Source organism: Rhinolophus sinicus, linkage group LG17 (genome assembly GCF_036562045.2).
Source record: "Rhinolophus sinicus isolate RSC01 linkage group LG17, ASM3656204v1, whole genome shotgun sequence".
In the NCBI taxonomy this organism is placed as follows: domain Eukaryota; kingdom Metazoa; phylum Chordata; class Mammalia; order Chiroptera; family Rhinolophidae; genus Rhinolophus; species Rhinolophus sinicus.
In genome coordinates this window covers 19,096,843-19,117,706 of record NC_133766.1, presented here as the reverse complement: position 1 = coordinate 19,117,706, position 20,864 = coordinate 19,096,843, and the positions used below count along the sequence as shown (strand labels likewise).

The following is a 20,864-nucleotide window of genomic DNA, read 5'->3' as shown; positions in this document are numbered from 1 at the left end:
ACCTTATCTATTAAATCATTGAGTCAATCCTCTGCTTCATCTAATCTACTTTTGATTCTCTCTCATGTATTCTTCATTTCGGTTATTGTATTCTTTATTTCTGACTTTTTTATGTTTTCTATCTCCATTTTTATGTTTCCTATTTCTTTGTTGAAGTTCTCCCTGAAATCATTTAGTTTTTTTCTGGAGCACTGTCCTGTTCTTTTATTTGGGACATGTTTCTTTGTTTCCCCATTTTGGTTGCCTCCCTGTGTTGTTTCTATGTTTTAAGTAGGGCTGCTGTGCCTCCGGGTCTTAGTACAGTGGCCTTATGTAATAGGTGTCCTGTGGGGACCAGTGGCTCAGTCTCCCTCGTCACCTGAGCTGGGTGTTCCAGGTGTGTCCCTTGTGTGTGTTGTGTGTACCCTCCTATTATAGTTGAGCCTTGGTTGCTGTTTGCATGTCAATGGGAGGGATTTATCCTTGGGCTGGTTGGTTGTAAGGACTGGCCATGACTACAGTGGAGGAGCTGTTGTGCAGGGGCTGATCCTACAGAGCAGGATTCACTTTAGCAGGGCTCTGGTTCCTGCACAGTCTGCCCTTTGGATGTGTCATCCTTGGTGGCAGCTCTGTCTTGGTCCAAAGCTGGACACTGGCATGCCAGCTCCAGGACCTCCTGGGAGGGGCCCCACCATAGGCCAAGTTCAGCTTCAGCCGGTGCCCTGCCTGGGGCCACCTGGCGTGAGACACAAAGCAATCCACAGATAGCCACCACCTGTGTTGTGCTTGGAGCTGCCTTGAGAGGCCAAACCATGAACTGAGGCCAGCTGAAGCTAGTGCCAGGCTTAGGACTGCTCAGCAAGAGGTACAGGACACACTGAAGCCAGATGCTGCTTGTTTGGATTTTGTGAACCTTGAGAAATTTTAGGAAAGTCTGCTTCATAAGCCAAGACAGACCATTTATAGGGAAACGCCACTGGAAGCGGTTTGGGTGTACCCAAAAGTCGGGTGGGGCAGGGTCTCAGGGAATCACTAGGGTGGAATGAATGAACAGTGCTAGCCAGGTTAGTAGAGACTCAGATATAGCAGGCACCTGTGCCTACACACCAGGAAGGGGATAGCTTAATAAAAAAACAATGGCTTCTGCCAGCTCCTCTGTCAGGGAGAGAACTGCCCCTCCAGCCCTCACCCTGAGCCAGACAACTTAGTTCCTACCAGTATGTCCCTGGCACCTTTTGAGCTGCTGCCCTAGTGCTGGAGCTCAGAACAAGTGAGTCCATCAGCAAGTAAGTCCATGCACAAGCCCTTTAAGAGGAATAATTGGGACTCCACCCACCCTCATCTCACTCAGCCATAATCTCGACTTGTTTTCACAGCCAGAAGTTATTGGGGCTTCTCTCCCCGGCACTGGAACCCTTGGCTGGGGAGCCTGGTGTGGGCCTGGGACTCCTTGGGAGGGACCTCTGCAGATGAGATATCCCTCCCAATTTTTAATCATCACACACGAGTGTGGGACCAGACCATTCCATATCTCTGCTTCTCTTACCAGTTTCAAGATGGCTTCTTCTGTATGTCTTTAGTTGGGCTTCAGGTCCACTAGACTTCAGGTGATTCTCAATGATGGTGTTTCTGTAGTTTAGTTGTAATTCTGATGTGATTGTGAGAGGAGGCAAGAACAGTATTTACCTACTCCACCATCTTGACTGGAAATTTCCTGCTTGGGTCTTTGGTCCCAGCCCTAGACTAGTCAGTACCCCAGTGGTATCAGATACTCCGCTTGGCCATTCTGTGTCCAGCTATTCCTGGAACTTGAATGTAGAGTCATCCCAAGCCAAAATTCATGATTGAGGTTGGCGTCCCTAAAGAGATTTGTTTGTATTTTTTAAGAATTCTTTATACATTAAAGATTGAGGATATTAAGCTTTTGTCTTTCTAATATGTTGCAAATGGTTTTCTAGTTCATCATTTACCCTTTACCTTTGTAGTGATGTGATTATGGTTACTGTTTTGACATACACAAATTTTATATAATCAAATATTCTTTTTCTTTACACATTTTTTTACTTTTCTATTAGAATGATCTTTCATAACTAAAGACCCGATAAATATTTGCCTATACTATCCTCTTTCTCTGATTGAATTATTTTTTATCAGTCAGAAGCATTCTGTTGCACATGTAACAAAAACTTCACTTAAAATCTCTTAACATTAAATATGGGTTTCTTTTTCTCAAGTAATCACAAGTTCAGAACTGGTTTAGTGGACTTATTACAAGTATATATTAAAGAATCCAAGTTTATTCCATATTTCTGTTCTATAATACTTAATGTGTAGCTTTTCCTCAAGTTCACAAATGACTGATGCAATTTTAGGCATCACACCTGAAGTCCACTTAGGAAGAAAGGGGAAGAATACAATGTAAAAGCTGTATGCTACCTGAATCCATCTATTTTATCAGGAGGGAATCAATATCTTTCCTGAAGACCCCTTCTGTTAGATATCTCATTAACAGAACTAGATCATACGACTAACCAAAAGAGCAAGGGAATCTTGAGGAAGTAAATATTTTTACCAGAACACATTGCTCTCCTGAACCAAAACATGTTCTATTATTAAAGAAGGGGAAATGAATATTGGGTAGACAACATCTTCTGCCATTTTTCATCTAGAATTTATATATATATATGATATAAAATAAGACACTAACAATTTTTTCCCATTACTTAACTAACTTTTCCAGCATCTTTACTGAATAAGCAAACCATCATTTTTTCATTGATTTGGCATGCAACTTCATTATATTTAAAAACTTAAAGAGGTTCCAATTCCAATAATGGCAGAGTACCTAACAGAACAACCTTCCCCAGATAACAAGCTTTGGAAAAAATATAGAAAACAACCATTGAAAGCACTGGAGAGAAAAAGCAAAAGCAGAAAGAAACTGTAGAGTTGTTGAGACTTGAAAGAGGAAAATGACACTAAGTGAGTTTCCCAATTTTATGGTTTATGCTTTAAAGGCAAGGCCTAATCAGTGCCACATCTGGGACAGAAACCTGCCATCTCACTATCTTGAAGAAGGAAGAGTTTGGGGTTTCTGTAGCAGCCAGAAAATGAAAGGAGACATCCTGCAAAGGAAAGAGCCACAGTGAAGGAGCATCAAATACTATATATATAAGTTTTTCCAGATCTCTCTTTGTACCCTGGGCTTCTCATGGGCAGCACAGATACCTAGTTAAGATTAAATAATTAAACAGAGATTTTAGCTGGTACCTCCTGCAAGAGATATAGGGTTTCAGCCAAGTTAACTGCCCATCTAAAAAAGTAAAAATTAATACTCTTTGGAGGAATATGACAGAATCCAGAGACTCTACAATGTATCATTCACAATATCAAGAATCCAATGCAAAATTACTACACATAGAAGAATAGGAAATGTGACTGATACTCAGGAAGAAAGGCAACCAAGGGAGATCAATCCTAAAATGGCCCATATTTTAGAATTAGCAGACAAGGATTTTAAAGGAGCTGTTATAACAATGCTCAGCAAAGAGTCTAAGGTCTCAGGCTACTTCTACTCCCTCCTCTTGAAAACAATATAAAGAACAGGGCATCCTATCAGGCATATGTCCACATGTCCTCCCTAACACTGGAGTGAGAATTAACCAGGCTGATGGACATAAGAAAAGGAGTTTTGGGGAGAAAAGCAAAGACAGGAGTGTGTGTTCCTCTCGTATAGAAAGTAAATAAGTGATAGTTCACTGTGTTGGAAGAGAGCTCTTGCCAGACCCTTGGATCCCCAGCTTTCTTGGATCAGAGGTGGAAGATTTATCAGCTATGGGATTACATGGCTCTTTTTTAGTCCCCTTTACTTAGCACCCTTACTAAAATATAACCAATGCCTCTTCAATGACGGCTTTCCTGCAGCCCACACCACACCCCACCCCAGTCTCTTCAAGGGAAACTTCTTTGATACCTTAATAATATTTTTCTTTCAGAAATTCAACACAGCATGATAATCTCTATAGGGGACAGAGAGAAAGTATGACTCCAAGGTAAAAGAACTCCACAGCGGTTACAAAGCCTGCTACAGATAAAGCAAAGATCAGCTCTGTCAGAGTTGAAATGGGTCACCATGTTAACCCATGTCTTTATCATTTAGGAAAAATAGCTAGTCCACTTATTGCTCCCTATGCTGCAAGCAAATTTGCCCTGGATGGGTTTTTCTCCTCCATCAGAAAGGAATACTCAGTGACCAAAGTCAATGTGTCGATTACGCTCTGTATCCTCGGACTCATAAACACAGGTAAGGAAAAGAGATTGGAATAAATGGCTTGCAGATGGATTGTCTGCCTTGCCATGGTGGGTAACAAAAGTGCTGAGCTCCCTGATTCAGGTGTAATGTACTAAAAACCAGTGAGAGCACTCAGCCTTATTTAAGGAAGCACTTCTTCCTTAAATGACATAAGGAAGTCACTAGTGGAGCCTCTGACTAATCTTTGACCCTGCTTTCTATTCTGACCACCAAATATGCTGAGTGACACCACACTCATCACCTGACTCTATTCTGAATATCGTGCGTCCTCATAGATACTCAAAGGCCATTGCTTTACTGTACGATACTTATCAAGTGTGAGTTTGTTTTTCTTAAGAACATCACCAGTAATAAGACATATCAACATATGAACTTTTTTTTGGATGCACTGAGAAGGACACAGCATTATTTTTGTAGTATTCTTGCCAAGAATGCATAATCTCATTCCAATTATAAGAGAAAAATGGGCAAACTCAAATTGAGGGGCATTGTATAAAACATTTGATCAGTACTCTTGAAAAATGTGAAGTTCATGACAGACAGGGAAAGACTAAAGAACTGTCACAGACTGGAGAGAAAATAGGAAGAAATTAGTACTAAGTGTAATCCTGGATGAGATTATGAAACATAAAAAGGATATCAGTGAAAAATAAGGTCTGTAGTTTAGTTAGTAATATTGTTCCAATTAGATCATACCTGCTCTTGATAATTGTACAATGGTTATGTACGATGTTACAATCAGGGCAAGCAGGATGAAGGACACAAGGCAATGCTCTGCATAATTTTTATAACTCTTCTGTAAGTCCAAATGCAAGTTTAAAACATGTGGCAGGTATGATAAGAAAACTTCATTTAAAGAGTAATTGAGTAAATTGAGTAATAGTTACAGAATTAGAGAGGGGGAGGAGGGAGGGAGGGGGAGAGAGAGAGAAACAAGAAATGGGTGGAGAGAGATACAGAAGCTGTGTAAGAACATGAAAATTTGGAAGGAGAGAGAAGGTAACAATAGAGTTTCCTTCTAAGTGAAAGTGGTTAGTGTTGACAAGGGAACAAAGGCATGGATTCTTGTCCATTCCTTCCTCTTGCAAGTCAATAGATCATTAGCATATAGCGCTCGGTTTTTGCCCTCTCACACTTCTCATTAGCTACTGGGTTATCATATGACTTCTGTCTATTCTGCTCCCCCGTGTTACTCCCTCAACCCCAACCAGAACACTCAAGAGAGGAACATGGGACAAATCTTTCAACTAATCACCTCTAACTGTCCCCACAAGTCTTTGTCCAGGAAGACAGGGCCTGTATTAACACTAAGCCTCCCTTTGCCCAACAGGCCTTAGCACACCCAGTCTTCTCCAGGTATTGCCAACGGGGCCCATGGGTCCTGCAGAGCAAGCACTGGCAAACAGCCCCTAATAGCTAGTTGTGGGTGCCAGCAGGCCTTCCATCACATAAACTCTACTAGTCTTGGATAACCCCACTCCTCTCTTTTCGTTTAACAGACACAGCCATCAGCGCAGTTTCTGGGATACTCGACACAGAAGCAGCTCCAAAGGAAGAATGTGCCCTGGAGATTATCAAAGGGGGAGCTCTGCGTCAAGAAGAAGTGTATTATGTCAATTCAATATGGACTGCTCTCCTGCTGAAAACTCCAGTGAGAAAGATGCTAGAATTTTTCTCCCTAAGAAATTATAATATGGACAAATTTATAAAAAATTAGGAACTTTCTTAGGGCTGGGCATGATAAAGGAGCTTGGGACTGTTCTGCCTGATATTTATCTAAGCTCCATCCATGAAGGTATCTCCCCAGAGAGTTAAATGAGTCTCCCCAGAGAGTTGCAAGTCACGCCTCACATCTCAACAATCTGAAGGATCTCCTCTAACACTTGCACAGTGGACAGGTCATTATAATAAATGTCATGAACCTACAGTTGTGAAATTGATAGTAACCATAGGTATAATTACAACGTAGTTATATCAAATTTACCTCATATATAATAATGTTATGATGCTTAATGCAACATTAATTATAATAAAGGTCATATAAACTATAAATTCTTAACTGGTCAATATAACTTCAGTACATTCAGGATGGTTCCTTTAAAACCATGACCTATACAAGTAAAAATTTTCAATGTTCATTTTTTATTTTGTGGTCTGAACCTTTTAATTGTCCCTGAGTTGAAGGACTCGCCCTACTCTTCATGTAATGGACACAGTGTCCTCACCATGTTGTCTATTTCAGATACTTTTTCGATTATTTTATATTGCTCCTCCAGGAAGGAGCATGCCTGGAAATGAATCTCTACAACAAAGCCACGGAAGTGGGGGTCCCTGGAAACCTGAGCCATAGGACCTATGCTCATCTATCGCACTCAGAGAGCATCAAGGCTCAACACTTTACATATGAACGCTCAACTGTTTATTAGAAGTTTGGAGAGAAGGGATCGGAGTTCACATCCTCACATGCTCATTCATTCATTCATTCATTCATTCATGCATTCATTCTTTCAACAAATACTTATCGAATACTTGCGAGGCATCACCTGACTACAACCACATAGGAAACAAGACATCAGCGACATTAACCATTCAACAAAGCCCTACATGGGTCAGGTCCCCAACAGGTAAGAGATGGCAAATGGGATAATTTTAGTAGCGTTTAATAAAAAGGGGATTATTTACAAACGTGTGGGCAAGATTATAAGGCAGCCAAAAGAGGGAATGTATTATTTCAGGGCTAGTTGCAGCTATTTCGAACCCTAGGCCCATCATAGGGACAAGACAAGAGAACTGTTATGAAAACCCAGAGATAGAAAGAAGTGTTTGGAAAGTGTCATGTGACAGGTGCTATGCCATTTAGTTAAGGGATGCAACCAGCACACCAAGGACCTTGAAGTCCATATGCTGAAGTCCTAACCCCTAGTACTTCAGAAAAAACATTTACTTCTCTCGCAGATTTGCAGTCTGGGCAGGGCGCGGAGAGGATGGCACATTCTGCTCCACTCAGCACAGCAAGAGTGGCTCAAAGATCAGGATCTGGAAGCATCTGACGGCTCGATCATGCATGCATCTGGTGCCTGAACTGAAAAAACTTGAATAGCTGAAGTCTGGAATAGCTCAGGGCTCCCTGGGCATCTCTAACTTTCCATGGCTTCTCCACATGTTCTCTCAGAATAGCAGCCTCAAGGGTGCTAGACTTCCTACATGTGGCTCGGGGTTCCAAAGGCACATGTCCTGAGTGAAAGAGCCAGGCAGAAGCTGGATTGCTTTCCACGACCAACCATATGCTGTTGGTCGAAGCAGTTATGAAGACCCACCCCCATTTCAAAGGAGAGGGAAAACAGACTCCAGCTCTTGCTGGACAAGTGGCAAGTCACATTGTAAGGACAGCATGGGGGATGGAATACACACAGTGTAGCCACACTTGGAAAACACCATCCGCCACAAACCCTGTGCTAGGCGGTGGGCTCCATGAGGCGGGTTTTCGTCTACTCAGCGCAGTGCAACTCCAGGACCTAGAGGAGTGCCTGGCACATAGGTACCGAAGCAGAGAAGATCATGAGGTGTCTGGATGCAAGTGATAAACTGCTGTGCCAGTGCTGGAATCAGGGGTTTCTGCGGGTGACATAAATGGGGCAAGAAGCCAAGTTTGCAAGAGCTGAGGCCCTGTCGTCAGGATGGGGGCGGGTGGAAAGGAGGTGAGTGCCGAGACAGGAGCATAATCAGATGACAAACTTACAGCCAAGTCAGATTGAAATTAATTTTGCCTTCAGCCTGAACTTTTAGGGGTTTTCTGAGGCCCAGAGACATATTAAGGCTTTAGCCTGTGTTCACTATAAATCAGCTGCTCCCTGATTCTGCTCACTTGTCACTTATTGGACTGCATGGGGGAAGTGAGAGAAGCCATGAAACAATGTTCACCTAGTTAACTAAACCTTTGATCTTTCAAAGGGTGTGTTGCTAAATGTTTAACAAGTGGCTCGCCAGAAAAAGAAAAAAGAAAAAAGCTCTGATTTGTAATATTTGCTGCTTCTGTGATGTGGCCGATTTCAAGCCACCAATTGCCATCACTGAATGTTTATTAGAAGAGCTTTGCACCATCAGCTCTCTCAGACCTGCACAGCAGGCTCTCGCACACCACCCTGTCTTCCACTTTCCACATTCCTGACAGAAGTAGTTATTCTTAAAGGCCCACTCAATGCCTCTCTCCTCCTCCGAGGACTTGAAAGTAACAGGACAGCTTATTTCTACCACTGCCAAGGAAAGAGGGGGGAAGTATCTCCCAAAGTATCTCCCAAAGACCAGGGATACTTCAATTCTCAAGGTGTCAGCATCTTGCATGAAGTCAATAGCCTTAACCAAAGTGTCAGCAACTCCTAAAGTTCAACTTCATGTTTGCTAGCACTGCATTCCCCTGGGGGTAACAGAATGACCCACTGACAGTGGCTGAATCAAGTAGAGATTTCTTTTCTTCCCATCACAAAATGTCTGGGAGAGGCAGACCAGGGCCTCAGGGAGCCAGGCTCCTTCCTGTCTTTCCACTCAACTATCCATCCTCCTCCTTGTTGCTGTGTTTCAGCATCACTGTGGTTCAGCCAAGAAAAACAGGACCGGGAAGGGCACAAGATGCACGTCAGAAGAATCTGACCCCTGATAAAGAACAAGCTGGGAAGCCCCATCCAGGGTTTCAGCTCACAGCCCACATCATGTGACCACCCCTCCCTTCAAGAGAGGTTGAGAAATGAGTACATTTGAACCGGCCAAAAAGCTCGGGTTCTGTTAGACAACCAGAAGTATTTGTCACAAACCTAAATCATGACAGAAGTGAGGACATACACAGTCAGAGCAGAAGGACACATTTTCGAAGATGTCAGGCTCCTAACCATGGTGGCGAGATCCACTCCCACTGACCATCTGCAATGTCCTAACTGGTCACAACAGCCCCCCCCCCTGCCCGCCCCGCCATGATACTGAAGAATATCCTAGGCCTCTCACCTCTTGAAATTTCCCTTTAAGAAACTATGATTCCCTCTCCTCAGTAAAGAATGCAATGAATGGCCCTAGATATCAGGTAGCAAGGAGCTCTGAGGTGACCTCAGAGGCGGTGACTCAAATTGGCACAGGGGACAGTCATCCCAACTGCTGTGCCTGGAGAACCCCCTATCAAGGACAGTTAAGTCCGACCTCACCACAAAGTCTGCGCACACAGGCTGGGCCTTTCTCTTCCGCTGGGCGCTCTGGGCCAGCAGTGTATCAGACACAAAGCATCGACGATTCTCCAGAGCATGGTCTCTGAAACTTTTGATCACGTACTTCATCACTAAAAAATGATTATGTATTTCTAATAGATACATAGTTATTATTTATATATGCATGTAATATTTGCTAACATAAAACATATGCAAAAATGCAAATCTTAAAAAGATAAAAAACAAATAGAAATTCTAATATGTTCTCCCCACATCCCAGTAGTTCCTCTGACATGTCCCCTTCGGAGACCATGGCTCTAAAGTGATGTCAGAGAAAGAAGTCAGCGTCTTATGCTACTAACTAGTTCTTTGGGGTCTGGATTACGGGCCCGCCCAGGTTGAGCTCCTACTCCCCACGCAGGGTGCTACATGTAGGGCAGAACCCATTCCCCCTTCTGTCCAGGGAATTTGCCAAAAAACCCACATTCCTCATCATTAGTGCTCAGCCCAGAGCACTGGGACACATACGCTAATCAAGTCCTGGAAGTGTCCCTTAATTCCTCAAGGGAGGTATGCAAACCAAACGAATTTGCAGTATTAAGGGAAAATAAAAACACATTTGGCCACCCTGATACAGTGCTCACGGTGTCTCACAATGTCTCCAGGGATTCTGCCTCAATGTCAACATCTCAGCACCCCTAGATCTCCATCCCACTTGAGGGTCACCAGTTCACGTCTCCAAGGAAAGGCAGGATATCCCTTAATACTAAATCCTCTTCCCTCTCAGCAATTCTTGACCTAATTTCTTAAGTGTACAAGTTTCCTAGTTAGAATTAGAAGGGGGCTGGGGGTGGGGTGACAGGGCAAATATAAGGATAAGGCAGATGATAAAAGAGAGTTTTCAAAAAGGTAAAACAGGACTTGGAACCCCAAAGCCCACAGGGGGGAAAAAAGCGCCAAGAGAAGCAGAATTTAGTCTGCACAGATCCAGAACACACGGGGTCAGGACATGGACCTAGTGCAAAGGTAATGCCACAGGAGAAAGGAGAGGCAGGAAATGTGTTCTTAAAAAATAGAAAAGTGCCAGACGAAAACCCACTGAGTTGGGAGCTTTAGAGATGGGAGTTTCTGGTAAGGAGGCTAAGGAAACAAAAGCCAAAGGAGGGCACACTGGCACGTTGCATCACCTGGAACCAGAGCGTGGAAACTGAGTGACAGGTCAAAAGACCCACACCCGTTGGGCCTGAGGCCTGAAGGACTCAGGAAACGTGAGCGCTGGCGTGTCTCTCTGTGCCGCACTTGGCTGACCTAGGACTGCTGGGTTGGTGGACCTACCTCAAACGTCGTGGGCAGTCCTGTGCAACCTTGAACTCGGGTAATAGTGTGGATAAAAAGCTACGCTACCCCGAAACCAAAGGGCATGGCTGTCCTAACCAGACATTTTTTCCTTTTCACCGGCCTCTCTTTTGCCTCAGGGGTGGCAGCGCCACCCAGTGGCTAACTGTGGTGGTGTACCGCACTTCACCACAATTTCTTCCCCAATTGGTGCCCACGTTCTACTCAAGGACTAACACCACCTCCTGACAGTGTGCCAGCCTGTGAGTCACCGCTTAGGGCGGAAGAACAGACCTAATGGAGGCGGGGCTGGACTGAAACATCTGGTAGGGCCGCCTGGCCTTATCGGCCAAGGACACCACTGGCTTTGAACTGTGGGGAGCTAGATCTGTTCAATAGCGACAGCTAGTGGTCACCCTCGAAAGCAAGGTGCTCTGACCCTCACAGGGAAAGAAAGGTCAAGGCATGGGGAAATCAAGACAGATTCTTGGTTGCGCGTGGAGGCGGCATACATTCAAAACCATTCTTGGGTAAAACGGTATGTAGAAAACCCAAAGTCTTTAAAGTGATGTGCAATGACACTGGTGACCACCCCAACCATATCTCCAACCACCTGCCCTGCTTTTGAGCCCAAGGACACAGAACTGTCGGTCCTTTGGGCCCTGGTGTTCCCACCATGCCTTGACCCATGCCCAGACTGCTCTTGATTCTCCCCTTGTCTGCTTAACCACTGCCCATCTTTTAAGTCTCAGCTCCACCATTACTTCCTCTAGAAAAGTTTCTTCCCTTCCGCCAGGACCCACTCTTCAAGGCTGGAATGGGTGCTCTCCCACCCCATTCCATGCCTCTTTAATTTTCTATTTGTCTATCACTTAAGTTCACTACACTCTAAATTTATTGAACACAGATCTTGCCATGTATAAGGTACTGGTTAATGTTTGAGAAATAAAGGACTCATAGACCCTACTACTGGAAGAGGCTTAGGAAAAAGAGACCTAGGGGGACAAAACAACTTTACAGTTCAAGGGAGAGGTGTAGAGGGACCTAAAAGTCATTTCACTGGATTCCAGCCCATTACTCTTTTCACCACATTACCCTGCTTTTGTCTCCCTGCTATAACACCCAACAACACTGAGCCCTCAAGCTGTTGGGAGAGCCCCCCACCTCTCAGCAGCTTTCCTGACTTTGCCATCTTCAGCAATGCTCCCAGGGGTGTCCAAACTGCGGCCCGCGGGCCAACTGCAGCCCACAATCCATTTTTAATTGGCCCGCAGCAAATTCCAAAAATATATTTAGTTTACTTAAATAAACCAGGTGAGGCAATACGTACTTCACCTCGAGTGAGTGACCCGGCTGTTTGTGTATTTTAGCGCATATGGCCCTTGGTGAAAAACATTGAAAAAAGTTTGGACACCCCTGTTCTAAACCCTCGCTCTGTTCCTTTCTGCCCACTTCCTGCAAAACTTTCTCCTCAGAACTAAACTGCTTCTTCATAAAACTGCTCCAGCAGATCTACTTCTTGGATTTTATCCTAAAGGAAATATCTCAAAAAGAAGGAAAATATAACTACATGCACAAAGATACTCATTTGCAGCATTGCCTGTAAAAGTTAAAAATTATAAATGACCAAATCTCTATGTAATTAAAATTAATTCCTCCATATAATCTCCATGTGAATAAAATTATCAATCACATCATGCAAACATTAAAAAGAGCATCACCACATTGTGATGATTTGTTTTTTACTTAATTTTATTAGCAAACACTCCCATAATACTATGTTCAAGCACTATTCTGCTGTATGAATATTAACTCATTTAATCCTCAAAACAACCCTATGAGGTAGGTGCTATTATGATTCCCACTGCTGATTTAAGGATACATCTGATTTGGTCTGGTATAAAATAGAAGTCAAGTGGTCTATAAGAGGGGACACCTCAAATATTTTTTTCCCACATAGAGTAGTAGTGTGACACATATTCTTAATACAAGTTGGTCAGTTGACTTGAGTTGGGTGAGTTTAAAAACCGACATGTTTTAACTTTTGCCATCATTCTATGACTGGAGAAATTCTATATGTTTATTACTTTTTCAAAGTGATAATTTTAAACGTTTTTTATCTAATGGATAAACTTATGAAATTATATCAGATAAATGCACAGATTCACTGAAACTGCTCATTGGTTTTCAAACAACTGCAGGGCCAGGTGAGGATCCATTACATAACCATTAATAAGTCACAAGGGCAGATGCCCCAAATTACAGGTGTTGCTAAAACAACAGTGATAGCCAACATTTATTGAGTGCTTCACAAATATTATATTATGAATCCTAAAATAATCCTGTAGGGTAGGTATTATCATTATAGCCATCTTACAGAGGAGGAATCTGAGATGCAAAGAGGTTAAATAATTTACTAACCTAGAATAGGCAGTAAATGGTAAAGCTAGGCTTCTCACCCTTTCCTACTTCTGAGTGTCCTTGCTGACCTATTGCCCCAGGCTTCCACTCGGGCCAGTATGGAAGAGCAAGTGACAGGTGTGAAACTAATCTGGCTACAAAGCTGAAAGTTTCCCAGCTCTGAATTACTGCAATTACAGAAAATTATTATAACCGATAATCATTCTTCTCATGGCTATTAAATAGTATTTACCAGTGGTTAATAATTATCCTGAGCAATGCTAGGTAGACGTGGCTACTGTTCAATAATAAGGAAATGATTAAACATTATGAAAGATCATGACAATACTGAAAGGTAAAAATACTGAAAAATGCAAAAACATGAGACATATAATATAGTATCAAGAGTATCAAGAGGACAAACAAACACATAATTATAGGATCACTACAATATGTTTTAAAATATGCTTTAAAAAATTGTGCATATGGACAAAAACTAGAAGGGAATGTGAAAAACGTGAAAGTAATTTGAGTGGTAGGATTAAGGTGTTTATTTTTCTATTTTTTAAAAATTATCTCAATGGTATCATATAATAATTTTTATAAAAACGAAAAAAGAAAATCTGAATGCTTTCTGACCCATTTTTCTATCAATCTATTAGATTGATGAAAAGTAATTGAGGTTTAAAAGATTAAAAATAATTGCAAAAACTGCAATTATTTTTGCACCAACCTAATACTTTCATTAAAAATTATAAAGGGTTGCAAAGCAAACCCTTAAAGTGCTCTCTACAGAGCAAGCTCACAGCAATATCCAATATGGCAGCCCTTTGGTGAGGTCAGTTTTGGTTCAAATTTACTGCATTGATTTAAACAGTCTCTGTTACAGATAATAGATTGTGCTGAGTATGCAATAGATTGACAGGTTAGTGTAGAAATGTGTAAAATGTACAGAAAAGGCTCTGGAGGATGTTTCAATTTGGAACGTGAAGCCACCTGTGAAAAAATTGGGACAGTCGAACCAAGGCTGTGGAATGAAATGACAGTTTAACCAGAAGGAAAATTGCCAGTTTCAGAAAGGATAACACTATTAAATAACCTAATTTTACTAAAGGGCAAACATCTCCAGAATTAAAGTGTTAACGTGAGTAGAGTTACCATTATTGAAGCCTCAGCATTCTTGACTTAAGACAAAGGTAATGATTCTGGCTACCTAGGCCATCGTGAAAAATCATATGTAAATGAAGTAAAATAAGTGAAAGCATATTTTAATGAATAGAAACTTCACATTTTAATTTTCTTGTTAAATGATGGGTTTTGGTAGCTCGGTAATTTACAAGGTCTGACAATTAAGTTCGCGAACTCATCCTAGAAAAAGTGCTATGTACCTCATTACTGAATATCGCTACGGTTACCTTCAAAGTACTCCCCTTGGGAAGCTATGCACTGACACCAGTGCCTAGTCCACCCTTCAAAGCAATTTTTGGAACTTTTTCTGAATGGCCATCAGAGCTGTAGTCCTATTACACTTGATGTCCTGAATGTCATCAAAATGTCTGCCTTTCAATATTTCCTTTATCTTCGGGTAAAGAAAGAAGTCACTGGGGGCCAGAGCAGGTGAGTAGGGAGGGTGTTCCAATACAGTTATTTGTTTACTGGCTAAAAACTCCCTTACAGACAATGTCGTGTGAGCTGGTGCATTGTCGTGATGCAAGAGCCATGAATTGTTGGCGAAAAGTTCAGGTCATTTTTGTCTAAGTTTTTCACTCAGCCTTTTCAGCAATTCCAAATAGTAAACTTGGTTACCTGTTTGTCCAGTTGGCACAAATTCACGATGAATAATCCCTCTGATATCAAAAAAGATTAGCAACGTAGTTTTGACTCGATTTGAACTGACGAAACTTTTTTGGTTGTGGAGAATTGACTGACTTCCATTGTGCACTTTGACGCTTTGTTTCAGGGTTGTATTGGTACACCCATATTTCATCACCAGAGATAATATGGCCCAAAATATCATCTTGCCTCTCCAAAAGGTCTTGGCAAACTTCAAATCTCCTTTGCTTTTGTTTATTGGGACCTTTGGGACCATTTTTGCACACACCTTTCTCATGCCAAGATTTTCAGTTAAGATTTTCCTGTTTCTCTATCAATGTTTACTTGGTCTGCTATGCTTCTCACAGTCAGCTGATAATTTTGACCCACAATTCGACGAATTTTTGCAATGTTTTCATCAGTTCTACTTGTTACTGGCCGCCCTGACCTCTCTTCATCAGTGACATGTTCTCTCCCATCAGAAAAATGTTTAATCCATTTGTACACTGCCGTTTTCTTCATGGCATTATCCCCATAAACTTGGACTAACATGTCCCTGATTAAACTTCCGCTCTTGCCAAGTCTAACAAGAAATTTAATGTTTGTTCGTTGCTCTAGTTCAAGCTCAGACATTTTCACGATGGCACACAAGAAGAGGCAACAACAATAATGAACGCCACTCACCAAGATACTGCCACATGTCAACACAAATACAGCTGTGAGACACTGATATACCAAGGTTATGAAACCTTACCAAGCTGTTTGTACAGTGCTGCCAATGTAAGCATATGGTGGCAAGTTCGCAAACTTGTCATACTTTGTACATAAAATATTGTTTTTAAATATATAATATAGCTTCTTAGTGGTAAACTAGTTCTCAGAGATCTATTATTAGACAAGTCTCACATTCACACACACACACACTGGGGAAAAGAGGGCGGTGCTTTCATTGAGTGCTGAAAAGCAGAATTTTTAAAGTTTAGAAAAGGGTGTTAAACACCTAGAGGACAGGTCCTTATATATTTGACTTAGAGATAAGCCTTAATTTATTTTCCAGCAGGCCCAAGGGGACATGATATGAAATGAAGGCTAAAGTAGAGGAACTAAGTTGCTCTAAAGATTAACATGTGGTTTTTCCTTTTGGCCCAGAGATGGATACCCGGGAGGCCTTCCTTTTTCTAGTCTACCTTTCTCTTTCCTTAAGGACAGGCGTGTGCGCACGTACACACACGGCCCTGAGCCCCCACACCAGGCCTGAGGTTGCATTCTGTCAGAGCCTTCAAGGTCAAAGCCAGCAAGATCATCCTCCTCGGTAATCTAGGGTGAAAAGTAACTTGTCTTTCTTAATGCTGAGACCCACAAGAGTGGATCCACAGTTGTGCCTTAGGGTTAAGTCTTCCTGATTCTTAGCATCTATAAAACAGATAAACCTCTTGCTAATATTGCTCGTCTCTTACAGCATAACTTGGAAGTTTCATTATACTAAAAGGTCCTCTGTCGACAATGATGACACAACACAGCCAGAGAAGAAGAGGACTGAGAAGTCTGTCCTGCCACAAGTGTGAAGTCATAACTCCACTGCAGAGAGGCAAACTTGCAAATGTAGGAGTGAAGGAAATACTTATCTTCCTCCTTCCCCATGGATGGATAAGTATGACAACCGTATTAATTAGACTGTAGCACCCCTGAGAATACTTGTGCTTCGGGTGTTTGTGTGGACATCTGACTAAATAGTTACCAGCTAGATACTTGGAAGACTAACAAGGGGAGTTTGCAAGTCTCTCGTTGGGGGAGGCCTTGAAAAGGAACAGATTTAAGTGTGCCTACTCTGAGCAACTCTGCAAGCTCCCCTCATCACCCACACCTTCTACCTTCTTCAAATCTTAGGGTGCCAACGGGCCACCATGGGCATCCTGTTAAGAGTGTCTGTGGCATTCTAGAATGAATAATTAGACTTGAGGAGTGCATTGATGAGACAGCAGCAGCGAGAGTGGGGGAGGAGTCTAAGGCAAGAACAACTCTTATGGGCGAGGTTGCTATTTCCCATAAGATGGATAGGGAGTCATCCTGTTAGGTAGGAGGAGGAATAAAATTAGTACTAGTAGCACCCATAAAGCGTTTAAATTCTTAGTGCTGTCTCTCGCGGTATAGCAGGAGACATATTAGCATACAGTTCTAAATTTTTCCTTTCATATTTAGGATTCCCTCTAGCTACCTCAAGCCTACAATAAAATCTGATCTTCCCATCCATGCTTGTGTGATACTGTGAAGAGCAAAGCAACAGGGTGATAAAGCAAAGTGTTGCTTACCCTATACTTACCCCTTCATGGGAACCCATAGAGGGCCCAACACCTATCAAGGAAACCATGTCATGAAGTTCCAGGATATGACCACCAACAAAGGGACCTGGAAATGGTGAGGAGAAGCACAGAATGCTGGCCAGTAAGTGCCAGGTGACCAGCTCAAGACTAATCTAAACCCTCCTCTGTACTGACCAATACCATAGGAAGGGGACCCCTAGGTAGAGGCAGGTTGATGATTAAATTGCATATCTCTACATGCAATTTAGAGATATGATAAATTATTTTGATCATATCAAAAATGATATGATAATTTGATAAATGAGAGTTTTCTTAAATCCTTTTTATCCAGATTTTCAAAACACTAGCGTAGTTACACAAATGTCTCTAAAATTATTTACATTTCCAATGTATTATGTATGAAACATGTATTTTCCACGTCTCATTTATAAATTTTTACAGATGTGCTTTCTGTTTTTTAATTGCTTTAGCTAGCTGGTAGTTTATTAATTTTGTGTTCTATTGGTATTTCTACCTCTCCCCACATTCACACACAAGAACCAGCTCCTGAATTTATTCACCAATTCTGCTCTGACTTGTAACTTATATTGTTTTCTCCTTTTGCCTTCTTTTTATTCTTGCTTCCTTTCCTTGATTTTTCTAACCATTTCTTAGAAATTTGTTTGAAAATAAATAACTAATTTATTTTTAATCCTTATTTAAGTAATGAAAATATTTAAGACTATGAATTTTCCTTGGGCCCTGCCTTGGCCACACCTCATAGATTTTGTCCTTAATGTTCTCTTTAGCATTATTTTCAAAGCACTCTAAATTGCAGATTTAGTGTCCTCTGTATTTCAAGAGTGAACCAGGAGAATTTTTCTCCAAGAAGTTGAAGGGTTTATCTATTCCCACTTTTGTTATTTATTTCTAATTGTATTGTATTGTGGTCAGAGAATTATACCATAAGAGAGCAACTTCTTTTTAATATTCTGAGGTTTGCTTTATGATCAATATGATCAATTTTCTTTTTGTTTAATTAAAGTTTATTGAGGTGACAATTGTTAGTAAAGTTATATAGATTTCAGGTGCACTATTCTGTATTACGTCATCTATAAATCCCATTCTGTGTTCACCACCCAGAGTCAGTTCTCCTTCCATCACCATATATTTGATCCACTTTACCCTCATTTACCACCCCCCTCCCACCTTACCCTCTGGTTACCACTAAACTATTGTCTGTGTCTATGAGTTTTTGTTTCTCATTTGTTTGTCTTGTTCTTTAGTAGTTTTTGGTTTATATATCACATATCAGTGAAATCATATAGTTCTCTGATTTTCCTGTCTGACTTATTTCGCTTAGAATTATAATCTCAAGATCCATCCATGTTGTCACAAATGGTCCTATTTCATCTTTTCTTACCGCCGAATAGTATTCCATTGTATATATATATCACCACTCTTTATCCATTCATCTATCAAAGGACATTTTGGTTGTTTCCATGTCTTGGCCACCATAAATAAAGCTGCAATGAACATTGGAGCACACGTTTCTTTATGGATAAATGTTTTCAGAGTTTTTGGATAGATACCCAGGAGAGGGATTGCTGGGTCATAAGGCAATTCTATTCATAATTTTTTGAGGAACCTCCACACTGCCTTCCATAGCGGCTGCACCAGTCTGCATTCCCACCAACAGTGTATGAGGGTTCCTTTTTCTCCACAGCCTCTCCAACAGTTGTTACTGTTTGTCTAGTTGATGATAACCATTCTGACTGGGGGGAGGTGATATCTCATTGTGGTTTTTATTTGCATTTTTCTATGTCTATTTGCCATTTGTATGTCCTCTTTGGAGAAATGTCTCTTCAGGTCCTCTGCCCATTTTTCAATTGGGTTGTTTGTTTTTTTGTTGTTGAGTTGCATGAGTTCCTTGTATATTTTGGATATTAGCCCCTTATCAGAGGCACTGTTTGCGAAAATCTTCTCCCATTCAGTTGGTTGCCTCTTTATTTTGTCGATGGTTTCTTTTGCTGTGCAGAAGCTTTTAAATTTGATATAGTCCCAATTCATTTATTTTAGCTTTTATTTCCTTTGCCTTTGGAGTCAAATTCATAAAACGCTCTTTAAACCCAAGGTCCATAAGTTTAGTACCTATGTTTTCTTCTATGCAGTTTGTTGTTTCAGGTCTTATGCTTAAGTCTTTTATCCATTTTGAATTAATATTGGTACATGGTGACAGATAGCAGTCCAGTTTCATTCCTTTGCATGTGGCTTTCCAATTCTATCAGCACCATTTATTGAAGAGGCTGTCTTTTCTCCATTGTATGTTTTTTGCTTCTTTGTCAAAAATTATCTGTCCATATTTATATGGTTTTATTTCTGGGTTCTCAATTCTATTCCATTGGTCTACATATGCTCAATTTTCTTGATGCTTCATAGGCATTTGAAAATAAGGTATATTCTCTATTTCCAGGGCTCTCTCTCTCTCTCTCTCTCTCTCTCTCTCTCTCTCTCTCTCTCTCTCCCTCCATGTGTGTGTGTTTCTCTTTCTTTCCCTCCATATTGATAGATAAGTATACAACCTTAGCTCAGGCTTTGATGTCAAGCAAACCCGCATGAACTTGAATATACTGCTAACCTCTCTAAACCCCAGTAAAAGTGGGTCTAGTCCATAGCCCTAAAATGGATTTTGATTTTCACATACATTTCTTTCTGATTTTTAATGGCGCCCACATAGTTGGTCCACAGGAATTTCTGTTACAATCTCCAGTCCTCTCCTATGCTCCATTACCCCAAACTCCCAGAACCTCTCACTCTTCTATGACAATAAAATTGTCTTATTCTGCCAGCTTGGGCTCCCCAGCCCCTCTGTCCTCTACTCACTCCCATCTCCATATTTAAAGCCCCAGAGACAGGACTATGGGCTGCTGTCTCTAGTGCTTACAAATCCATCCTCTGCACTTTTGCCTGCCTACTCCTCGTCCTTTTCCTCCTCAGAGAATGGGGGACATAGTAGGCAATGGAGAAGACATTGACATAATCCCCATGTTAGTAAGTGTTATCACAGCTATTTAAACATCTTATTATGAGCCTCACATGTGTCAAGCCTTAGAACTCGTAGGTACCATATAAATCATCCTTCCACCATCCTGAGTGGACCATTCAGACAAGGTCACAGAGTGATGCAATTAACTTGTCCCAATCCAGTTCCCTTTCCACCACCTTATCCTTGGACTTCTTGGAAATGTCCTGACGATATCATTTGTAATCGTTGCTTTCTAATGCACACAGATCAGTTCCATTTAGTTTTTGCCCTAAATTTCCCAGCCCAATTGACTGGGAAACTTTTATAAGATTCTGCCTACTATTGCTCCCGTCATCCCCCAGCCACAGATCCACCACCGTTTCAAACACACCCCCACCCCGCCACTTCAGAAAAGAGCAAATTCAGAGCTGGCCTCATTCCCAAATTCTAAAAAAAAGACACCAGGTACTTCAGAAGAGCAGAGACTCGTTACAACGCCAGGACTGGGAAGA

At 41.5% G+C, this 20,864-nt stretch overlaps 2 protein-coding genes across 5 annotated transcripts in view; one reads left to right on the top strand and one right to left on the bottom strand.

Annotated features, from left to right (window-relative positions):
• The window catches only part of HSD11B1 (hydroxysteroid 11-beta dehydrogenase 1), a 41,914-nt gene extending 35,478 nt beyond the window's left edge, over nucleotides 1-6,436 (top strand). For both annotated transcript variants that reach the window (XM_074321970.1, XM_019714481.2), the window contains 2 exons: nucleotides 4,139-4,282; nucleotides 5,791-6,436. In XM_074321970.1, the coding sequence (XP_074178071.1) occupies nucleotides 4,139-4,282; nucleotides 5,791-6,008 (362 nt within the window). In that variant the 3' untranslated portion in view covers nucleotides 6,009-6,436. The remainder of the gene's footprint in view (nucleotides 1-4,138; nucleotides 4,283-5,790) is intronic.
• The window catches only part of LG17H1orf74 (linkage group 17 C1orf74 homolog), an 84,204-nt gene that overhangs the window by 36,803 nt on the left and 26,537 nt on the right, over nucleotides 1-20,864 (bottom strand). The window lies entirely within an intron of this gene.